Source organism: Bradysia coprophila, assembly GCF_014529535.1.
Source record: "Bradysia coprophila strain Holo2 chromosome X unlocalized genomic scaffold, BU_Bcop_v1 contig_117, whole genome shotgun sequence".
Taxonomy (NCBI): Eukaryota; Metazoa; Arthropoda; class Insecta; order Diptera; family Sciaridae; genus Bradysia; species Bradysia coprophila.
In genome coordinates this window covers 884,547-906,828 of record NW_023503292.1, presented here as the reverse complement: position 1 = coordinate 906,828, position 22,282 = coordinate 884,547, and the positions used below count along the sequence as shown (strand labels likewise).

The 22,282-nt window shown below is 34.7% G+C and overlaps 1 protein-coding gene across 1 annotated transcript in view; it reads left to right on the top strand.

The window, feature by feature from the left end:
- LOC119067090 overlaps positions 1-22,282 on the top strand; it is a 61,038-nt gene that overhangs the window by 26,843 nt on the left and 11,913 nt on the right. The window contains exons 2-5 of the mRNA XM_037169849.1: positions 4,394-4,441; positions 9,790-9,863; positions 11,530-11,608; positions 11,662-11,785. Of these exons, the coding sequence (XP_037025744.1) occupies positions 4,394-4,441; positions 9,790-9,863; positions 11,530-11,608; positions 11,662-11,785 (325 nt within the window). The remainder of the gene's footprint in view (positions 1-4,393; positions 4,442-9,789; positions 9,864-11,529; positions 11,609-11,661; positions 11,786-22,282) is intronic.

The following is a 22,282-nucleotide window of genomic DNA, read 5'->3' as shown; positions in this document are numbered from 1 at the left end:
TATTTCTTAGCTTTTTGTTCGGAGAGGGATTCTTTCGAAAAACAGCCTACCGAAATTGGACACATTTTCCAGTCCCAAGAAGTTAAAAATAATTTCGAAAAAAATTCCTTGGTTCTTGCGGGCTAATTAGAGTAGATCAAACATGCTTTTTTCTTCTAAAAATATCTCCAGAAACTTGGGTAAAGGGTCGCGTGTGGTGTTATTAGAAAGGTAATTGCATGTGCTTTCGGATCAAATATAGGGGAGTTTAATATTTAATGTCACTGAGATATGGGCGGTTAAAAAGTTGGGTCAAACTTTGACTATTTCCGTGAACTATTTCCTCTGCATCTGATCGCTATTGGTCGCACTTTTGCGATGCAACCAAACACGATGAACGTATTTTGAAATGTAAAATTGACACTGTAAATTTGTGATTCAGTTCCTCTATTTGGATGCTAGAAGTTAACTGAAATAGTCAAATTTTTATACACATTTTTACCCAGAAAGTACATGGAATTACCTTTTTAATGACACCCCACCCGACCGTTTAAGTTTCGCGTATCCGGGGAAATTTTGGATAAGAGAAGGACAAGTTTTGGGTTTTTGATCACGTCCCAATTTACGTTCAAAAGTGGTTTTGGATTCTAGGGATCAATAGCATACGGTATGCTGCATACCTTACTAGACACATATAAAAAAATCCACTGCAGAATACGTCCGGTTTTGGTAGACTGTTTTTCGAAAGAATTCCTCGGAACCTTTTATTTTATTCGCCGAATTTACTTTTTAACTTCTGTAGCACAACGTTTCAATGTCGTAGAAGATGTTAAGAGTCAATTTTCCAAAACTTCGAACAAGTTGTATGAAACAGGAAAACAAGCCATCAGCGATTTTTGGAGGGTGTACAGTAATTGAATCCTGAGTCATTTGCAAAATCCTCGATGTAATTATGTTTTCACGCCAGAAATCATGAAAAAATGGTCTGCACTAGGGTGACCAAGATAGTTTTTGTTGCATATCACCAACAATACTGGCCATACTGGACACCCGAAGTACAGATGAATTTTTATGCGACAAAATTGAATTTGAAATTTTTCAAATTTTGTAGGCCCTAAACGAAATTTCCCGAAGCGGAAGTTGGCAGTAACTCCAGCCCGGCCTTAAAAATGTCTAATTCAGAAAAATTAAACTAGACGCTAAGAATATTGGAATTCTACAGAATTTTTGTGTTAGTACACTTCAATCAAAATTGAAGCTCAACGAAAGTCGTGGCGCGGTAGGTTTATGGTGTCATGGATAGTAGAGGTCACTACCTATATCATTGTGGTTTTTTTAAACACTCTCCGAAAGTTGGAATTTTTTTCCCCTAAAATAGCTACTGCACCACATACATTATTATCAGTGCCGGACTGGCCATATGGGCGTTCGGGCGATTCCCGAAGGGCCTTTTGATTTTTTTATGGATAAAGAGCAACGAAGGGCCTTTTAAAACATTTCTTCATACAACGCCCGAAGGGCTTTTTCGAGCCAGTCCGGCACTGATTATTATATAATGTATTTATTGCGGATTCGTCATCACTTTGCCCTTACCATCTGCTTCGAATTCCATCAATTACACACGGCATCATAATCCTATAAGCCCCTTTGTACTTCGTACGGGGCTAAAAACATTGTATCTTTTTCACTGAGATTCACTAGTGGCAAAAAGGAATTCCATAAATCCTTTTGTCACTAGTGATAAAAAGTGCTCCAACATATCATTGAATATTACATGAATTCCATAAATAACTATTTCTAAACTATTGTAACAAATGTTGTATGCAATAGGGTGTGTCGATTTCAATTATTTTTTTTAGTCATTCCGGGTTCCGCTCTACCGCGATTCACCCTCGCACTAGCAATAATAATCAGCAAAAATTTTTTTTTTCTAAGTCAATATAAGCTTGCACCGTCACTTTTTCAAAAATTTTCGAGCTACACGAGATAGCTGGATTATGGGTCCGAACCAAAAAAAATCTACAGATGCTTTTGCAAAGTTTTCACTCTGTACGGCATCTAGAGGGTCTACTAGAACATACAAAAATTAAAAAAGTTAAAAAAATGTTTTACCGTCATTTTGGTATAGCATCAAGTTTCACCGAGGTGGAATTTTCAAGAATTTTGTAAGTGGAAAAGTCATCTCTTCTGGGTGAATTTTTTTCAAGCTATTGTTGTGATAGCTCATTTTGTAGGTATTTCAATAGCGCATCCAGCAAACGTACAGTTTCGATAGGTAAGTTTAAATATTTTTTGGTTTCCACTGTTGGAAGGCCCAAAAATGGGGCATTTCTTTGGGTATTTTCGAAAACATAACAAATTGGCTTCTCTTAAAAAACGAAATCTTACTATTTTCAGCTTTTAAATGTGTTATTCATGAATAATATTTGAATTTCTGTCAAAATTTTTCATTTACTTGCTGTATTTAAAATGTTAATTGTCTCCATACTCGAAGAAATGCCCAATTTTTGGGCCTTCCAACAGCGAAACCAAAAAATATTTAAATTTATCTATCTAAACTGTATGTTTGCTGGATGCACTATTGAAATACCTACAAAATGAGCTATCACAACAATAGCTTGAAAAAAATTCACCCAGAAGAGATGACTTTTCCACTTACAAAATTCTTGAAAATTCCACCTCGGTGAAACTTGATGCTATACCAAAATGACGGTAAAACATTTTTTTAACTTTTTTTAATTTTTGTATGTTCTAGTAGACCCTCTAGATGCCGTACAGAGTGAAAACTTTGCAAAAGCATCTGTAGATTTTTTTTGGTTCGGACCCATAATCCAGCTATCTCGTGTAGCTCGAAAATTTTTGAAAAAGTGACGGTGCAAGCTTATATTGACTTAGAAAAAAAAAAATTTTGCTGATTATTATTGCTAGTGCGAGGGTGAATCGCGGTAGGGCGGAACCCGGAATGACTAAAAAAAATAATTGAAATCGACACACCCTAGTATGCAACTCGGCGATATAGTTATTTATGCAACAAATGGCCAAACGAGGTTGTTTGTGTTACTGTTTTATGCAATTCTATTATGGAGCAATTGAAGCCGCTGACCTATTTGGATCGGTAATAAAATCAATTACAGTGTCCAAATAACTTAACTCGAGACATGTATTTAGCAGCTCAATACGAACGATTGTGTCGATTTTTAAATAGAAATAAACGAGATCACATGGGCATAAAGCATTGTTTTGTTTAAAAGCTTTTCCTAATACAAGTCTATTAGGGATAATATTTTCTACTATAACGAAGAGCTTCTGATGAATATATATATATATGTGAATGAGAAAGTGGTGTTAAAGAGAGAATAATATATGTGGTGGAGAGTACGAAAACTCTGGGACCAAATAACAAGAAATGCCGACATTGGAACACATGTTATTTGGATGGGAAAATGTTTTTGGGTTTCATAATATGGATTCGTATTCGTTTCAAAGTTTGTAAAGTAGAAAGCAAAAAAAAATTGTTCTATGGTTCGACAAACGTAATGTGTCTTTCATCAACATAGATATTGTACATAGAAAAAGATTTGAGGAAGGTATTATGTGACATGATTTGATTTAGCTGGATTTACTTTATAATGTTATTGTTGTTCATTTGAAATGAGACATTACTAAAAGACATCACATTTAGTCTAGGGGATATTCATAAATGTTTTGACCATCCCTTTTTTCAACAAAAGAAATTTGTGGGGAAGAAGAGAGTGCGTCTCATTTTCTTTCCAGTTAGAAGGGACTTATGGGTCTTACCTACAAGATATTACGTGACGTGATGATGATGATGATAAATATGATGATGTGTTCAATATGCTCGGAAAATCACTCTCGGCGATCTTTGACCGCTGACCAAAGTGAAGTTTATCAACTTGTTTTGTAATTATTTTCTATTTATTGTAGAGATTCGAGCAAACGAAAACTAGGATGAAATTATCCTAAATGGTCCGATAAAGTGAAACTCGAAATTTTTCAGCAATAGGATTTTTCTCCGTCTACCAATACTCAAATATGGTGTTGTGTGAGGTATCGTTGTAAAGCTGAGAACCTCTGCTACTGAAAAATAGTATCGAAAATTGAAAACAAATATACACCGAGAAGCTAGTTTTGTAGTAAATGTTTTGTAGAGGTATATTTTCGAAGTAAAACCGACTTCTTTATAGGAGCAACAAATAAAATGTTTAGAATTTAAAAACTTTTTTACCATTTTTAAAAATTTTCCCAAAAGTCAAAATAAAATGTCTTTCCAGAAATAGTTTCTGATTCTGTCACCATGTTCTGAGTATACAGGACACAGCTTCCAGTGTGTTTCTTTTGCGTTAAATTTGCTAAATTATGCAAATAACTAATTGTATTTCTCTTCATATTTCAGGTTCAGTGGGAAAACAAATCAAGGGAGGATACTTGTTACGATACAAACGTAAGTATTTTCACAATTATCTTAGGTGGCATTATTACATAAATACGAATTTTGTTACAACACTGTTGAACCCATCGTATGCATCATCTTGTAATCAAATTTAATTGCTACAAATCAATATAAAAAAAAAACTTACCCATGTACCGAACAGATATGACGTTATTTGAAACCAACGCCTCTAACTAAACCCTTAAAATTTCGTTACTTTCACAGCACTCTCTAGCAGCGAAACAAAATGAAAATATATTGCAACAGGCCTCGAATACTTAGGGTTAAAAAAATAGAATGAAGGAAAATCTATCTTGTCGACCATCCCAGTCAGTTCATTTGACATAAGATTAATTTATGTTACTGCTAGAGAGTGCAATGTCACTTTCCCTTGTTTATACGTATAAGGTATAAGGTATACACACAATATAACGAAATCCTTTTGTGTTCTTCCCTTTATCAAAAACTTTTGACGTCTATTTTGATTAAAGTTAAATATTTGAAAATTCTTGTTGGGATTTTGGCGATACACCAAATTTCCCAATTTTGATTTATTAGTCTACAGTACGAAATTCAATCATCGTATTGTGTGACCCTTTAGAATGTATAGTTTTTATTTGCAAAACTAAGAAATAAAAATGAAAAAGAAAGGGACACCTTTGTTGATATTACAAATTTGATTTTAATCAAATAAAGTCTTTGGGCGGTCATAACGAAAGCTTGTTTTCCCAGTGACATTGACATAAAGAAACGACGAAATATTCATCCTTTTCCTGTGAAATTATCAGTCTCTCATAAAATAATGGTTTGAACCTAAATGTGATTTTATCACACTACTTTTTCGATTGAAGGAATCAAATTGCAAATTCTTTTAGTAGAGTGTCTTTGTCTGAAAGTTGCATTTCATTTTCGATTCCTTCGGTTGCAATAGTATTTTGACGTATTTATAGTCAGATCTTGAAATCAGGAGCATTCAATGAGAAGTCGCTGGGTTAACTCTGCGTTTATCTGCAACTCTAATTTTAGACCTATGAGAAAATCGAAAAGGAGGCATACCGTAGAACAAGTTTAAGATAATTATTTTTGATTAAGTTACGAATACCCTATTCGAGTCGCAAAATAGTTATTTATGCCTCCGAGTGATACATGCTTTTTTAGGCACTATTAATTGTTACACCGAGGCCGCAGACCGAGTGTGACAATACGCATTGTGTACAGAAATAAAAACCATTTATCACCGAGTTGCATTTTTTTCGTGATAAAGGCAAGGGAAGTTTTACTTTTCGTCACCGAGTTTTGGAAGAAAATGTGACTAACAGCGGTAATAACCATATTCCATTTCACTCAAGTCGTAGTCTACCTTCGTCAATATATCCTTTATTATGAGAGATTAAATGTCTTTGAGTATTTTACGATTAGGCTTAAAATGGAGTAAAAAATGTAAAAACTGATATTTGGGAAAGCATTTGTGATATTCAATTTGGCGTAAAGAATTGAATAAAAATATTTTCAGAGTTTATTCGAAGTATATGGAAAAATCAATCGAATTTTGATAAGATCTACTTTTCTTTTGCCAACCTTTTTTATCTCCTTTCAGTATTAGGGCATAGAACCGACATAATTGCATGAATGACAAAGTGTTTGATGCGAGATTTAAGGATTTTTAAGGAAGAAGCTTATCATCTTGATCGTGTACTCAGATAATGAGTTTGTTATCTTTTTACGAAGACGAATAAACTAGAGATGTGCGGGCCGACCTATTTTCAAAACCCGACCCAGCCCGGCCTAAACTAATTCTTAAACTAATTCTTAAAACTCTTATCATCCATATCATCATCTCTATCATCATTAGCCTCCAATCCTAAATGCACTTGTCATTAACTTCTTAACTGAATTCTTAGTATTTTTCGAAGAATTCGTCTTCTTTAGCTGGAGGGTTTTCAGTTTATCCAAAAACTCGAATTTGATTGGTTTCAAAGAATTGAAAATTGATTTCGCTTTTGTTTTGTATTGTTTCTGTCTTCAATGAAAGTTTTTCAAACATGCCATTCGTCTAACGGTACCACCGGTACTGGTCAAATTTTTCACAGAAACCATAAATTAGAAATGAAACGGCAGGTTGTTAAGGACCGGTAAATTTCAAATTTATTGGGGCAGTACACTAAATTAACCCAGAAAATTAGGCCAGAATGGTGGAAGGACCCATTCCGTACGTAGAGTCCCATTTTTCGTATTGTTGCAAATCGTCAGCAGATACACTGGCACGAACCCTTTTCAACGCATTGGCAAAATTCTAAAAACTGACCCGTGGAACAGCATTTGCGTCGATCGTTCTTAGCATTTTCACCAAAATCAATCGCATCGGCTTCATTAGTGCGGCTCCGGAAAAATCTGTAAATTTTTCTTCAGCCAATTCCTAACACAGTGCTGATTGTCTGTACTACATACCCATGAGTTAAGCGCCCGATTTCTGCTATTTCTGTTTCGTTAAGTTGATGCGGTACCGTCTTCAAAAGCAATGATAATATATGGATTCGGGCATCGATTTCCGGTAGAGGAATGTACAATCGTTTCTCCAATCGTCACCGTACCGCCTCGTCGAGCTCTTGCGGTCGATTTGTAGCACCGACGATAAGAACACGTTCATCATCACTGGTTCGTGCACCATCAAGTTGAACCAGAAATTCGGTCTAAGGTCAAAAATATAGAGTAAAACGGCATCGGTGTAAACTAATTCTTAAAACTCGAGCCCAACCCGACCCGAGAATTTTGTATTAAAACCCGGCCTGGCCCGGTTCAGCCCGTATTTTTCCTTACTGAGCGAAAAAACCTAAAATTGGCGCGCCTAAGAAGTGGAAATCGTTCGGTTACCTATCGTTATAATAATGTAGTCTCACAAATCTATCGAACACTTGATTGCAATTTTTCATTAAGTTTTGCTTTAAGTTTTCACATTTTTCTAAAAGACGGACAAAGCTGGGCCAGCCCGAATCTTTGTTCTTAAAACCCGAGCCTGCCCGAGCCTTACTAATTTTGAAACCCGACGGTGTGACTAATTCCATGGAGTCACGGTAAACCGATTTTGTGGGATGTAACCATTAGAGACACACTAGCTCCATCTTATATAAGTCAATCATCCAAAAAATCTGGATCAATTGCAGATAATGCTGAAAGATTCAAGTGTTAATCATTCTTCTTCTTTTTCAGCCTGTTTCTATCCACTGCTGGATGTAGGCCTCTCCAACTTCTTTTCATTTCGTACGATCCATTGCCATTTGCTGCCATTAATCATTACATACGTTTAAAAGAAAATTATTTATTTACACCCATTGCTTTTGAATCACTAGGTTGCATGGGTCTCGAAACAAGTACATTTATTAAGAATTTGGGTTCCTAATGCGAAAAGCTTCTGGCGAACCACGCTCCATGGATTACCTATTGCAAAAGGTTTCTATTGCAATTCAACGGAGAAACGCTAGTTGCATCTTGGGGACTTTGGGACGTAATAGAGTTGATGGTTTTTATTTATTGTAAATATTTGTTTTTGAAAGGATCGTCTTTTATTGGTTGCGCCTTGCAGTCTTTTTATCGCTTTTAAATAAACATATAACTGTAAAAAAAATTCTATTGTTAATTCAATCCCCTAAAAATTTTATCAACTTTGATATTTATTATAGCACTATAGTGATAAAATGACCCATATTATGACACGATAATGATACACAAAGCGTACCCCACCCCATTTATGTGTGTCTACTAAATATTTGACGTCAAGATGCGATGATGATATTTTGTACATATTTGTTTCATTAGATAAACTTTTTCCATAGATTTTAGTACGAAAAGCAATAACAAACCATCCAATATTTATCCCTTCCATCAATTACGACCGCACCAAAGCTCCAAACTTTTCTACATTTCTATAGGAGTAGCATCAGTAAAGTAAAAGCCGTAAATAAATTCTATATATTCTTGAGAAGAAAAAAAAACTCTGTATACAGAGTCTAGAAGTTCAGATATTGGTAGAGAGATGCTTGATTTATAGATGCACCACCGATATTAATGTTTGGAAAATGGATGTATCACAGGATAAAAACGATTTCTTTTCTATCTTTTTTTTTGTGTGGAAACATCAAGAAACATAGAAACCACTAAATTTATGTACATAATGTTGAATACGAAAACATGGTTTTTCTATTTGCTACAGTTAAATACTGATTATATACTAACACATAACGTGTTCAATTTGTGAACTCCATATTTAAAAAAAAAGAAGAAAAATGCTTACATGTCTCATAACCCTCATAACAAAATGATTTAAAAACATCTGACTTTCCATTTCTACATTTTATTTCCGTGTGCCCTAATGGAAACATGCAAAATCGTGTGATATTTTCGTGTGTAACCAGTGTAAGGAAATGGATGTCATAAATATCACACACACACAAAAGATATTTTGATTCATCAATTCTATGTCAAAAGAAATACCAACTTAACGTTCTTTCTCATTTCATCTTTTTAAATTAAATATTTAATAAGGTTGAATTGCGGAAAATTAAGTTGAAAAGTGTTTCCATTTATCATTTATCTTTAACCATATTGATCCTTTATAAATCCGTCTAATAACGTCCGAAACACGAATACCAAGCTTTAACGACATTTGTTTCGATTTGTTTACTGGGTAAAATACATATTTGCAGCTCTCCTAGCACCGACACAACACAAAAATTATATCAAAATATACGTGAAAAGACAAGTCTCAGATTTCACACAATTTTTGTGCTTAGTGCTAGGAGAACTGTCCCTGATACCATGCAAAATGTCAGAAAAATGGTTGATAAATGAGTACATCAGCATGAACCAAATTTGACAGATGTATCAGATATTTCTTGCCAACATTTTTCACGACTTGTGCCTTAAACAATAAAGATGGGTACGCGAGTAATCACATCGTGAAAATTGATTGAAAAACCAGAGTTCACATTAACTTTACACCAGACAGAAGGATTTTTTGTCAACGTTGGTTTTGGTTGGTTTTTCATACTTTTTTCACCGACCTGTGCACTCAAGTTTAGCGATTAAATATTTCTCATATGACGAAAGTTTTGACAGGGGAGAAAATAAACATTTTCTACCCCAAACTGTTACATTTGTCTTTGTTTCGAAAAATAGTGTATAAAATTGATGTTTTTGTTTCGTGGAAAAACGTGTACCGCAAAATTTCGTCCTTGTTAGAACTTCCCATTTTCTTCACTCGGTTGACAAATAACTATTCTTGTTTTCAGGCGGCAGGGAGAAATTGAAATTTGCGTGAAAGAATAAGTAATCAACAGATTTTATAATCCTTCATTGTTTTTCAGGGCAACTCTTGTGGAATCGTTGGGCTGAAGAGTGGGTGGTGCTATATGATGATTCTACCATGGCATGGTTTACAGTAAGTAACTTATACCAATGACTGTATTTCTGTATATATAACCGAATATTCATTGCAAGCACATTCAATCGATTAAGCATTTCAATTAATTTTTCCAATTTAGATTAGACAAAGTATCTAGTTCCGTCGTAACTATACCACTTTGCGTCATTCAAATTCAGAAAACAGGTTAATTTCGAGTGTCCTCCTTCTGCTTAAATTTTAATTAATGAAACTTGTTAGAAGAGAAATTTTTTGGACTTTGTCAACCATAGATCCATTTTTTATATGCGTCGAAAACCGACTTTTTATTTATCAAGCACTACTTTCGACTTTCAACATGTTGATACTATTTGCATATTGATCGGCAAAAGTAGCGTGGACACGGAAAACGCACCAAATAAAGACAGTGGTCGCTTGCTTGGTCGGTAAACCTGTTGTAAAATGTCTCATACTAACTAAATGAAAAATTTCGAATAACGACATTTATGATTTATCCTTCCAAGCAACGTAATCGTGAGTGACCGCTGCCAAATAGAGTACTATTTTGTATGAATTTTTTTCCAATTTTTCTGACAGTGCTAAAATTTGTATGATACACTGTCCAGTTTCAGTACACGATTTAGACTACCAATATGTAATTACGTCCTAGTGACACATCGTTCGTCTCATCGAATTCCAGGAACTTTCATCAACTTCAATTTTTTTGTTCATTAAAATGTAAATTAAATGTTTTACAAGAATAGCATAACCGAACCATTCAATTTTCGGGGTCAGATGGCTTCCTGTGTGCGGTAGCCTGTTCTTTGAGTACCTTGGTATGATTTTTTTTTACAATTTCGACTAAAAAACTCCAAAGAATCTGATTTGACACTTGTGTCAAGAACAGCTATTTCAGCACCAAGTTATATTATTTTGTTTCGATTTTTCCTTTGTCTTCAAACTGTAAAACATAAATATAAACAAAAAAAAAAACATAAAAGTGAAAGGCACAATCCTCAAACAACAAGAGGATCAAAAGTGTGAATTTATTCAAAACGCAATTTGTCAAGGTAAATTATATGCTTATTGAAAAAAAGAGAGAGAAGAAATTCCGAGAAAAAAGTTTTTATTTAATCGAATCGAGTGGGGTAGACATAAAAATTTAATTCGAATAGATAGAAAAACAGAGACTTTTTGAAAAAAACTTTTCCCTCGACTTATTCACTTTGAAATTCTTCTTTCTGAATGACGCAAAAACGTGCCATTTCATTTAGGAGAAGAAGAACGGTTTTTGGTGTTTGTGAAGTCATCCATGTTAAACAGTAAATTCCATCATTATTCGGTATTTTAAATGCATTTTCTTATAAAAATGTCCTGGAAGTTACCACCTAGCGTATTAATCTATAATTCAATTTTATCCGTTCACAAATGACACCACGCTATTTTCACGAATTTTTCGACACCATGCAAAAAGGATCAAAATTAGGCCAAATTTGAAAGAACCGTCACGTTTTCATTGTGCTACACGAGCATCTAAGATTTCGATTTGCTTATCTGGCGCTCTCAATGTTCATCATGATTTTGGGCCGCCTTTAACATTTGCGGATTCAGATCGATAAGATGCAGACCGGGCCTTGTTCATTGATAAATAATCGCTTTGCCCATTCCGTCTTACTGATTATTTCATTGTCTATTTACATTACAGGAACCCGGTAGATCGACTCCAGCTGGTAAGATACTGGTTAAAGAAGCACCAGAAATGCTAGCTATTGCTCACTGGACAGGTAATTAGCATTTACCGATATTCATTCAAATTGAAATTATTATTTTTTTTAAGCACAAATCCCGCGACGGCCTCCATTACCGGACGGATGTAGCGTTTCTCAATTAATTGCATTGGGTTCCAGACGAAAGAAGTCAAAAGTGTACTGGATGTTGGCTAAATCGGAGCAAGAAGTTAGGTAGGTTTATTTGAAAATGTTTGTTTTTTCTTTAATTATTTGCTCAGATTCATAATTCGGATTCAATAGATTGCGGAAAAAATATGGAAATTTCTGGAAAATTTGGTAAAATCTTTTCCTGAAAAATTGTCCCTGCAATAAAACACATGAAAATCAATACGTCTAATTTGTGTACCCAAACGTATACACACAATAGGTATACGTCGATTGAATGATTGCTGTTATGTGGGTCAATTGACTTCCGTTTTAATTATAATTCTGAAACGAATTTTGATGTTCAAAAACGTTTTCGGAAATACATCGAAAAATGATTGCACATTTCGGATGATTTAGCTTTGATTTCAAATGATTAAAATGATTTGATCCTAAATTTTTCGCTTCAGCATAAATATTAACTTGGAGTATTTGAGTTTGCAGTGCAAATTTGTAGTCTATATTTAGGCGGAAAAATATTTGTTTATGTACAGCAGTGCGATCAAAGAAGTGCGTAAATGGATTTTCATATTGACGTTTGTAAAAAATGAGGATTCCACTGCTGTACATAAAACACGTTAGTAAATGATGGTATTGCGCATACGATGTGTTCTCACATCTATTGCGCAAAACATTCCATTTACTAACTAGTTAGCAAAATACCTATTTTTGATGATTCTATGAACCATTTTTTGTTTTGTTTTGGGTGACAACTTATACCACTTGGAGAAACCTTTGCACATTGTATAAATTTATGTAATCTGCACGGGTTTCTCCAGGTGGGTTAAGTTATGACTCAAAAACCAATTCTTCCTTTAAAATTAACACATTTTTATGTGCTTTTATGGTTTTATTTTTTCAGAAAAAGATTTTGATTTGAATGTATAAGAATAATTATTTTTCGAAAAGAGTCGCTCGGAATCGATCGGTTATGAGCTAGAATTGTCCCCCAGACACGTTACTAATAAAAAAACTATTTTGGACAACAATTTGGTTCAAATTTACTCTTTTATACCAGCCGTAAAGGTCAACTTTTTTTCAAATGGTCCGCAATTCCTGCAACATCAAACTTCTGTGGTGAAATTTTGATATGTGATGGTGGCTGAAGCCAGCTACCATAATATGTAAACGGCCCATCAGAACAATGATGTTGTAGAGATTCCGTCCTATTTGAAAGTTGACCATACTTTGACTGATGGCTGGTCATGGGTGGTGAGTGCGGACGTCAGAGTGGGCTCAAACTGTCGGCCGTGGATAGGCCAACAATCCCACAAAGTTTCAACTTTTTGTGTTGCTCCTTCTTCAAGTAAATGCTAAAAAAAATGTTTTGACCACCCTCTGACATCATATGACATTTAGACACATTACACTCAAAATGGATTTTTTTGAAAAAAAAGGTAGACACGAAGGGGTAGAATTGAACGACGAATCGAATGAGCTATAACTCAATAATATCGGGGATAGCTTGTTTCAATAATTGAAAATTTGGCTGACGAATTGGCGAATTGACTCTTAATACACTAATGTATTGAGATGATATTGTATGAGTAAAACAGATTATTCGACTCTGATGAGGAGTTATTTTTGAGGTTGGCCAAGGATTCAGCGAAATGGCACTGTAATCGACTGTTCTAATGAATTCGAATATTTCTTTCCACTTTTTCTTTCCGTATCACTAAAATATTTATAAAAAAAACATCCGTCAGACGTGCATCTTCTAAATTCAATGTCAGACTTGATTGAAACTAATTTAATGATAGATTTAGTACGCAAATAACTTTCGAAACAAATCAGGTTCTAATAACTATACTCTGACAAATGTTTTAACACCAGCAGTGACTTTTTCCTCGAAAGGAGAGAAATTTTCCTCTTTTTTTCAATCTGAAGATTTCTTTTATTATATTTCAGTAGGTACTCAATTCGAAAATCCCGCAACTACCCTATCAATTCTTATACCGAAAAATCAATTTCAATGTTGTTTTTATCGTGTCAGCAAAATAATTCTGCAAAAAAAAAAAAAAAACAAACTGGAATCAAATCCCTTTCTAGTCGTTTATGACAAATTATATTTAAAAAAAAAATGAAAAAAAAGGAACTTTTTATTTAGGTAAACAAAATATGATTGGATGGATGAATCGATTTTCTTATTTATTTTTAAGACATATTATATGTGTATATACCTACACTAAACACAGTACAATGGTTTTATTATTTTGTTGAACATAATGTGGTGCTTCACTGGTTTTGAAATAAAACGAATTTTATCCGAGTCCAAGAAATTTTGTTAGAAAATGGTTTTCTTTGAGAGAGAGATGGAAAGTCTTTCTCGGAAAGAGTGATAAATACAACTAACATAACAAAAGCAGAACACTACCTATACCACCTATAGTCTCTACTCAAGAATAAGTTATGTAAAATCGTGTAAAACGAAATAAAGAAATCCTATCTCTATTCGCTACACTTTCGGGGTAAAAGATTTGTGGCGCGACAAAACATCATGTTTATTCGACTATTTCCATAATATGCTCTTATTTTGTGAGTTTACGAGTGCTCCATTTCAATTTATATTCATTGACGAAATATATAGAAGAACTTTTTTCTTTTTATTGTTTGGATTCGATATTCGAGTTGATATTTTGAATTTTGTTTACTCGGGAGAGTATGCGAAAGACATTTTTCTTATGTTATTATTATCCAATACGTATTGGCGATGATCTCACGATACAGAACATGGAAACAGGATGTTAAACTTTTGAAAAATAAGAGGGAACATTTTCTACTCATGCTTGAGCTATGTTTTATATATAATTCTCAGCACCCTACATTCATGACTCACGTAACCAATAGATACATTTGTATAGATGGACTATTTTTTTTGTGGAAGCGCAAGGAGGAGAAGGAAAGTAATAGTAGATTATTGACTCAGGACGATAATATTACGAGTATTCGTTCAGCCATATTCATTTAACTTGGAAGTGTGAAAATATACTTAGGAAGGTGTTTAAATGGTTTTCTAGATTTAAAAAAATATGAAACTTGTTTACAAAAAATATGTGTTCTTCGAGATTCCAATTAAGCTCCTAAATATCCTCAGAAAATATTTGCATACTTCGTGGCGTGGTTCCGAAATCACGTTAGACCCCCCAGAATTCTGGTGGCTCAGAATAAATCACTTACTTTTGCACAAAACTGCACAACAATTGTAAAGCCCACGTTTGGTTAAGCCAGCTTCATTACAAACCACACAATGAAACGATACGAAAGCCTACTTTCATTTTCGTTTATGATTCGCTAAATATGTACATGTACTTGCATGACTAAGTTCGTAGATGTTGGTCGCCGTGCAGTTATATTGCAAACACCAGTGAATCTATTTTCTCATCAATCCTTAAGTTGGAATCACATTAATGGGTGTAGTATCACATGGTCTTTATTGTTTAAACATAGCTAACGCCGATCAGTACGAAACACCTACTCGTATCAAAAGCCTTTAATGTAGAACTCTTCATTTCTCTTACTTCATTTTCTTCTCTACTAAAAAGCTTTTCGTCCTTCAAAATCACTTACATTATCCACTCTTAGCCTTGTTATCATATACAAATAAATTTCCGAAGGCAATATAGACAGCCCCGTACGAAGTCAACTTTCATAAATTCCTATTTAAACAGCTATATACCGCTATATTTACCTATATTTCACTATAAATAAATATTTCACAGATGAATATGCTATTATATAGCTCTATATGCCTGTATATAGCTCAATATAGGTGAATATAGATATATATAGATGTCCATATATGGAATGCCTGAAACACCCCACACACATAACCAATTACTTCTATGTTAACAGAAACGCTCTAAGTTCCATTTTTCCCGATACCACAATAGGTTTCCCCTTACTCACTAACTAACTAACTTCCCACGGTGAGCTTGAAATTTTTTTTATTCGACCTATCGTGGACATGAAATGTTTTTAGTGGTTTTTGAAGAGGGCGTCACCACGAGTTGTTATTCTTAACAAGAAAATATTTCGATGGGAAATTTTTTAATTAGATCGATTTTTCATTTTTTTGGGACCTGCAGAAAGCTTTGAAGACTGTTTGGACGCTACTGGTAACTCATTTGATCACCAAAATATAGCTGCTGTTTAGCCTGAGGTCTAAGCTTTACAGCGTTACCAATCATCATATAAATGACTACCAACAAACTTCTTTTATGAAGCAAAGTCATTAAACTAGGTCGCTGCGAATTTGTAAGGCTCTATCACATGTGGATGATTTCTATTTTGTCTCAAAAAGTATGTTTAGTTATTTTACATAGTTTAAAGGGTTAATAAAGGTCGAAAGAAGATGTTTGACTCGAAATATGTTTTTTTATAAATCGTAGCGATGTGCAAATTGCACTATCTCAAGTCATAAATTAAAAAACCTTCTCCAATAGCCATTCTAACCTAACTCTGCAACATTTTAGTTGTTTCCACAAAAAAATTAGACATTATATGAAGAAAATTTAATGGCCGTTCAGGTCTAACAACAAAGATTATATCAGAATGAAATACAAATTCATTTTCCGACCTTAATTAACCCCCAAATTATGTAAAATAACTAAACATACTTTTTGAGACAAAATAGAAATCATCCACATGTGATAAGGCCTTTCAAATAAAAGATGTTTGTTGAAATCGCGATTGGTATCGCCGTAAAGCTTAGACCTCAGGCTAAACAGTAACTATATTTTTGTGATCAAACGAGTCACCAGTGAAGTCCGAACAGTCTTCAAAGCTTCCCGCAGGTCCCAAAAAAATGAAAAATCGATCTAATTAAAAATTTTCCCATCGAAATATTTTCTTGTTATGTTATTCTTATTCGTGGTGCCGCCCTCTTCAAAAACCACTAGAAACATTTCATGTCCACGAGAGGTCGAATAAAAAAAATTTCAAGCTCACCGTGTTCCCCTTACTCAGGGAGTCCAATTCAACGTGTTACAAACTTATGCGGAAACCTATAAGACTCCAGTACTTCGTACGGGTCTAAACATATCAAACAAGTAAAAACGGTAACAAGACGGAGAGAGTAAGGCCACCTTTAGTTATGTTGTGTTCAACTTGAAATTAATTATTTATTTCGAAACAATTTCAATTTCACAGAAAATGAATTTGGTTGTCAATTTAAATTGTTTTTCTTTTCTTTTTTTTTACATTTTTGTTGATTTATTGATTGAATGCTACGAAAAGGTGATGACTTTTCAAACTGTCGATCCATTTATTTTCCATTGATAAATTTATTTGATATTTTTTCTCTGTTTTTTTTTTTTCTTTTGCGTATCTTTATATGATTCTAGATAAAAGTTATTGTAGACAGAAATGCGGTATAGATTTTAGTTTCAACATGTTTCATACGGAAGAACGAGAAGAAGAGAAAGGATATATTATGTACGACAAACTTAGAAAAGCAGACACCACTTGACGTTCGTAATAGACTCGCATAATATGAAATTACATCTTTGAAACAGTATATATGGCCCTAACTACTGCCTCACCTCGATTCGTCCTACTAACATTTTACTCCAACTCACTACATGCCATGGAAAGCTATCGTACAAATCAGTTGAAAATTAAGTCATGGTGTCTACCGCGTACCGCCCCATGATAGTCTAACATGGCTTCAAGTTCGTCCGAAACAAATTCCACTTCAAATTATTCCATTTCGACTATATTTGATGACAGAAACTAGGGAATTCCAACGTTTTTCATACATGTGCGAAACAAAACATAAATTTTTCACAACAAAAACAAAGGAGACAGTTCGAGGGAGAAAATGTCTATTTTCACCCCTTTCAAAACAAGAGGGTAGAAAATAGATAGGAAATAGAAGCGCCAACAAAAAGTTGACAAAATAAGGTTAATCATACCGCACATATGAAAAGCAATTTATTCTTTTCATCTTTCGGGCTTTGGTTATGCTCAGTTTATATGTCCTTATTACCAACCATAAACATTCAATTTTATACATCAAAATTTATTTCCGTCTATAAATTATTTTTCATATACACACGGCGACTCAGATCACATACATTATTATACTCTGGATGGAGAACTAAAAGAAGAAACATATAAATTTTGTATGGATATATCATCATATTCTGCTGACAATACAAAATGATTTCGAATATTTAGTGTTATCTATATGATTTTAAGGGCAACATCGAACATTGGTATTATATATTAGTAAATCCATTGTTAATATGGAAAATTAGTGTACCAGTTTCGGCAATAAACACATCTAAAATTTGTTTTTTAGCCCCGTACGAAGTACGAAGGGGCTTATAGGATTACGGTGCCGTGTGTAATTGATGGAATTCGAAGCAGGCGGTAAGGGCAGAGTGTTTGCCTATGTTCATAGATGACGAATACACAATAAAAATTTTGTCTGTTCGCCTGTCCGTCTGTCCTTCTGTCCGTCTGTCACGTCGATATCTTGAGTAAATCAAATCCGATTTCAAAAATTTTTTTTCCCTGAAAGGTAGTTGAAATTGTGAGGCTAAGTTCGAAGATGGACGATTTTGGGTCGACCCCTCCCGAGGTGGGGCCCCATAAGTGCTTTAACGTTTTCCAAAGATTTCTCTGGCCATTTAAAGGCTACACTGGTAAGTGATACATCAAATGAAAGGTATTTACAATACCTATCGACAAAAAAAAAAGTTTATGGAAATTGGATGACCGACTCGTTTGTTAGACCCCTTGGTGTGAACTAGGTGCAGGGCGGCAAGCCGTTTTTGCTTGTAGGTTGGCCAAATTTGAACGTATTTTGATGAATTTTGCTTCAATAGATAGGTATTGACCGTATCAATAAGGGAAAAAAAAGTTCATGAAATTCGTTTCGCCGGAGCGTGAGCTAGGTCTCTTGGAGTGAGCTTATATGAGGCTACTCGGCCGTACAGTGAAGGTGGTGTTTTTTGTTAATATCTCGAGTAAAATTTGACCGAATTTCATGATTTTTTTTTGTTTGAAAGGTACTAATAAATGTGAATCGTCAGTACTATTTCAGGTCTCCTAATAAAATGGCAGTCGGCCGCCATTTTGGATTTTTGTAAAAACAATATAAATCGGTGAAAATGATACTTACAAAGTTACTGATCAGTGGGAAGTGATTGGGTATGTGTGTGTGGTGTTTCAAGGATCCCAAATATGGATATCTATATATAAATATATATAGCTATATTGAGCTATATAACGGTATAGATAGTTATTTTGAGCTATATACTAGCATATTTATCAGTAAATTGTTTATTTATAGGTAAATATAGGTTAATAAAGGACTGAGGAAATTTTAGGTCAATTTTAAATTTGTGTTACGTTTACCGACGTTTACGGGCGCAGTAGACTTACGTTAAGAGTAGGGCGACGGACGAACTAGGGTCACGTGCGCAATAGATGTACGGGTTCGTACGGGGCTCAGTCGCAGCAAACGCTCCGACTGTTCTGACGGCTCGTTTTTGTCTTGTATGTGGTATCAGTTTCCATTGTTTTTAGATCCGGAAACCTTTAATTAGGATCGCATAGTTGACAACGTCTAGATTTTATGACATGACTTCTTAAATGCAAAAAATATCGACCGGAAGACATAAAACAACTCTTGTTTTTCATTCCTCTAATAAAGTGGGCAGATTCTGCCAATAACGGTCTGTTGCGTTACAATTTTTAAAACTGAAAACTCTAGTCTCAAGAAAAAATCGTAGTTTCAGGCATTAGACTGATCCTTCCTCAATTGCCTCAAAGTGTAACAAATTTGATCTGAGGTAACTGGTCATACAAAACTATTGCAATTGGCGGAGGTCTGCATTTTCAAACCCATATTCTACGGCGATCTCCGCTATCAAAAATTTTTCTCCGCCAATAACGGATTTGTTCCATAGTTTTTCACGCTCTATCGTCTCCAGCAATATTTATTCGTTCACCATAGAAACTCAGGCGTCCGCTGATATACGATTCTACATATTCTCACACTTTACCATCAGCGAGCCGCTGAGTTATGTAAGAAGACAACCAAAACTTTCGGGGATGGAAAGAGCCGGAAAAACTGTGGAACAAAAAGGATTATCAATATTTTTAACGTTGAATATCTATGAGTAAATGTTACATAGAAAGCGAATGAAGGAAAAATCATCTTGCCCAGCCGCGGATTTGAATACGAGATTATGAGTAGAGGGCTAGATTGAATGTGTAGTGTAGTGTATGTGTGGTGTGTGGTGTGTGAACTGAACATACACCCAAAAAATTATTTTCAGCACAGCTGACCATTTTTTTTTAAGCGGGACAAGTACAGTTGTGTAACGTAGGAGTATAGACTTACAACTAAAATGCATTTATATTCAGCTGAGCAGGGCATCATTCTCATCTATCTTGTACATATTATAGCTCAATAGACAATAATACGGTCCAACAGTACAATAGTGCATGTGGCAGATAAATTTTCTTGCTGGTCTGTGCCACTTTGCGACGCAGATTTTTAGACCCGTACGAAGTACTGGGGTCTTATAGGTTTACGCATACGTTTGTAACACGTCGAATTGGACTCCCTGAGTAAGGGGAAGCCTATTGTGGTTGTCTAGAGATGCCAAATCCGCGAAAAAAAAATGTCCGTCTGTCCGTCTGTCCGTCTGTCTGTCTGCACGATAACTTGAGTAAAACGCATCCGATTTTGAAAATTCTTTTTTTTCCCGTTTGGTAATGTCAAAAGACAGGCTAAGTTCGAAGATGAGTGATTTTGGATCGACCCCTCCCGAGCTGTGGCCCAATAAGTGCTTTACGTTTTTTCGAAGATATCTCCGGACATTTAAACGTTAAACTTGTAAGTGATACGTCAAATAAAAGGTATTTACAATACCGATCGACAAAAAAAAAGTTTATGGAAATCGGATGACCGACTCGTGAGTTAGACCCCTTGGTGTGGAACAGGCACAGGGCGGCAAGCAGTTTTTGCTTGTAGGTCGGCCACATTTGAACATATTTCGTCTGTTTTAACTTTATTAGATAGGTATTGACCGTACCAATCAGGGAAAAATTTTTTTATGAAATTATGTTCTCCGGAGCGTGAGCTAGGTCTCTTGGAGTGAGCTCTTATCTGGCTACTCGGAAGTATACAGTGAACGTGGTGTATTTTGACAATATCTCGAGTAAATTTTGACCGAATTTCATGAATTTTTTTTTGTTTGAAAGGTATTAACGAATGTAAAGCGTCGGTACTATTTCCGGTCTCCTAACAAAATGGCTGCCGGCGACCATATTGGATTTTAGTAAAATAGAAATATCTTGGAAAAAATGATGCTTAGAGAGTTTCTGTTAACATGGAAATAATTTGTTAAGTGTGAGGGGTTTCAGGGATTCCATATATGGACATCTATATATACCTATATACAGCTATATTGAGCTATATACAGGCATATAGAGCTATATGATAGCATATATTTATCTGTGAAATGTTTATTTATAGTGAAATATAGTTAAATATAGCGGTATATAGCTGTTTAAATAGGAATTTATGAAATTTGTCTTCGTACGGGGCTGTCTATATTGCCTCCGGCAATTTAGTTGTATATGATAACAAGGCAAAGAGTGGATAATGTAAGTGATTTTAAAGGTAGAATAGTTTTTCAGCAGAGAAGAAAATGAAGTAAGAGAAATGAAGAGTTTCACATTAAAGGCTTTTGATACGAATAGGTGTTTCGTACGGGTCGGCGTTAGCTATGTTTTTGGTAAAATTTTGGTTGTTTCCAGTCAAATTTTTTTTTGGTAAAAATTATTTGGCAGATGATGAGAAAAGCTAAGCCAGCTTGTTTGAACTAAAATTGGGTGTAAAATTTAATTTTTACGTAACGAAGCTGAAAGCGTCAACTCTAGCGATATCATTCATTTTAGAAATTGTACTTCAAAGACTGCGTCACACTTTTCTCGAAGAGATTTTTGTTGGGATATCAGTCGTTTTAGAAGTTTTAGAACACTGCTTTTATAACAGTTTATAACGGAAATTTGGCAAAATTTGAAAATTTGACGAAAATTGAAAATTTGACGAAAATCGAAAATTTGACGAAATTCGAAAACTTGACGAAATTTGAAAATTTGACGAAAATTGAAAATTTGACAAAAATCGAAAATTTGACGAAAGTCGAAAATTTGACGAAAATCGAAAATTTGACGAAAATCGAAAATTGGTCGAAATTCTAAAATTTGACGAAGAAAATAATTTTCTATCTGCCACCCATCAAGAAATATCTACAAAACCCCAATTGACCCACCCATTTCCAACTTTCGACATTTTTCACATATGCCCCTCTGTTCTACTCGTAAAACTCGTTCCCGACCCTCGAAAACCACACTCAGAAAACATAGCTAACGCCGACCCGTACGAAACACCTATTCGTATCAAAAGCCTTTAATGTGAAACTCTTCATTTCTCTTACTTCATTTTCTTCTCTGCTGAAAAACTATTCTTCCTTTAAAATCACTTACATTATCCACTCTTTG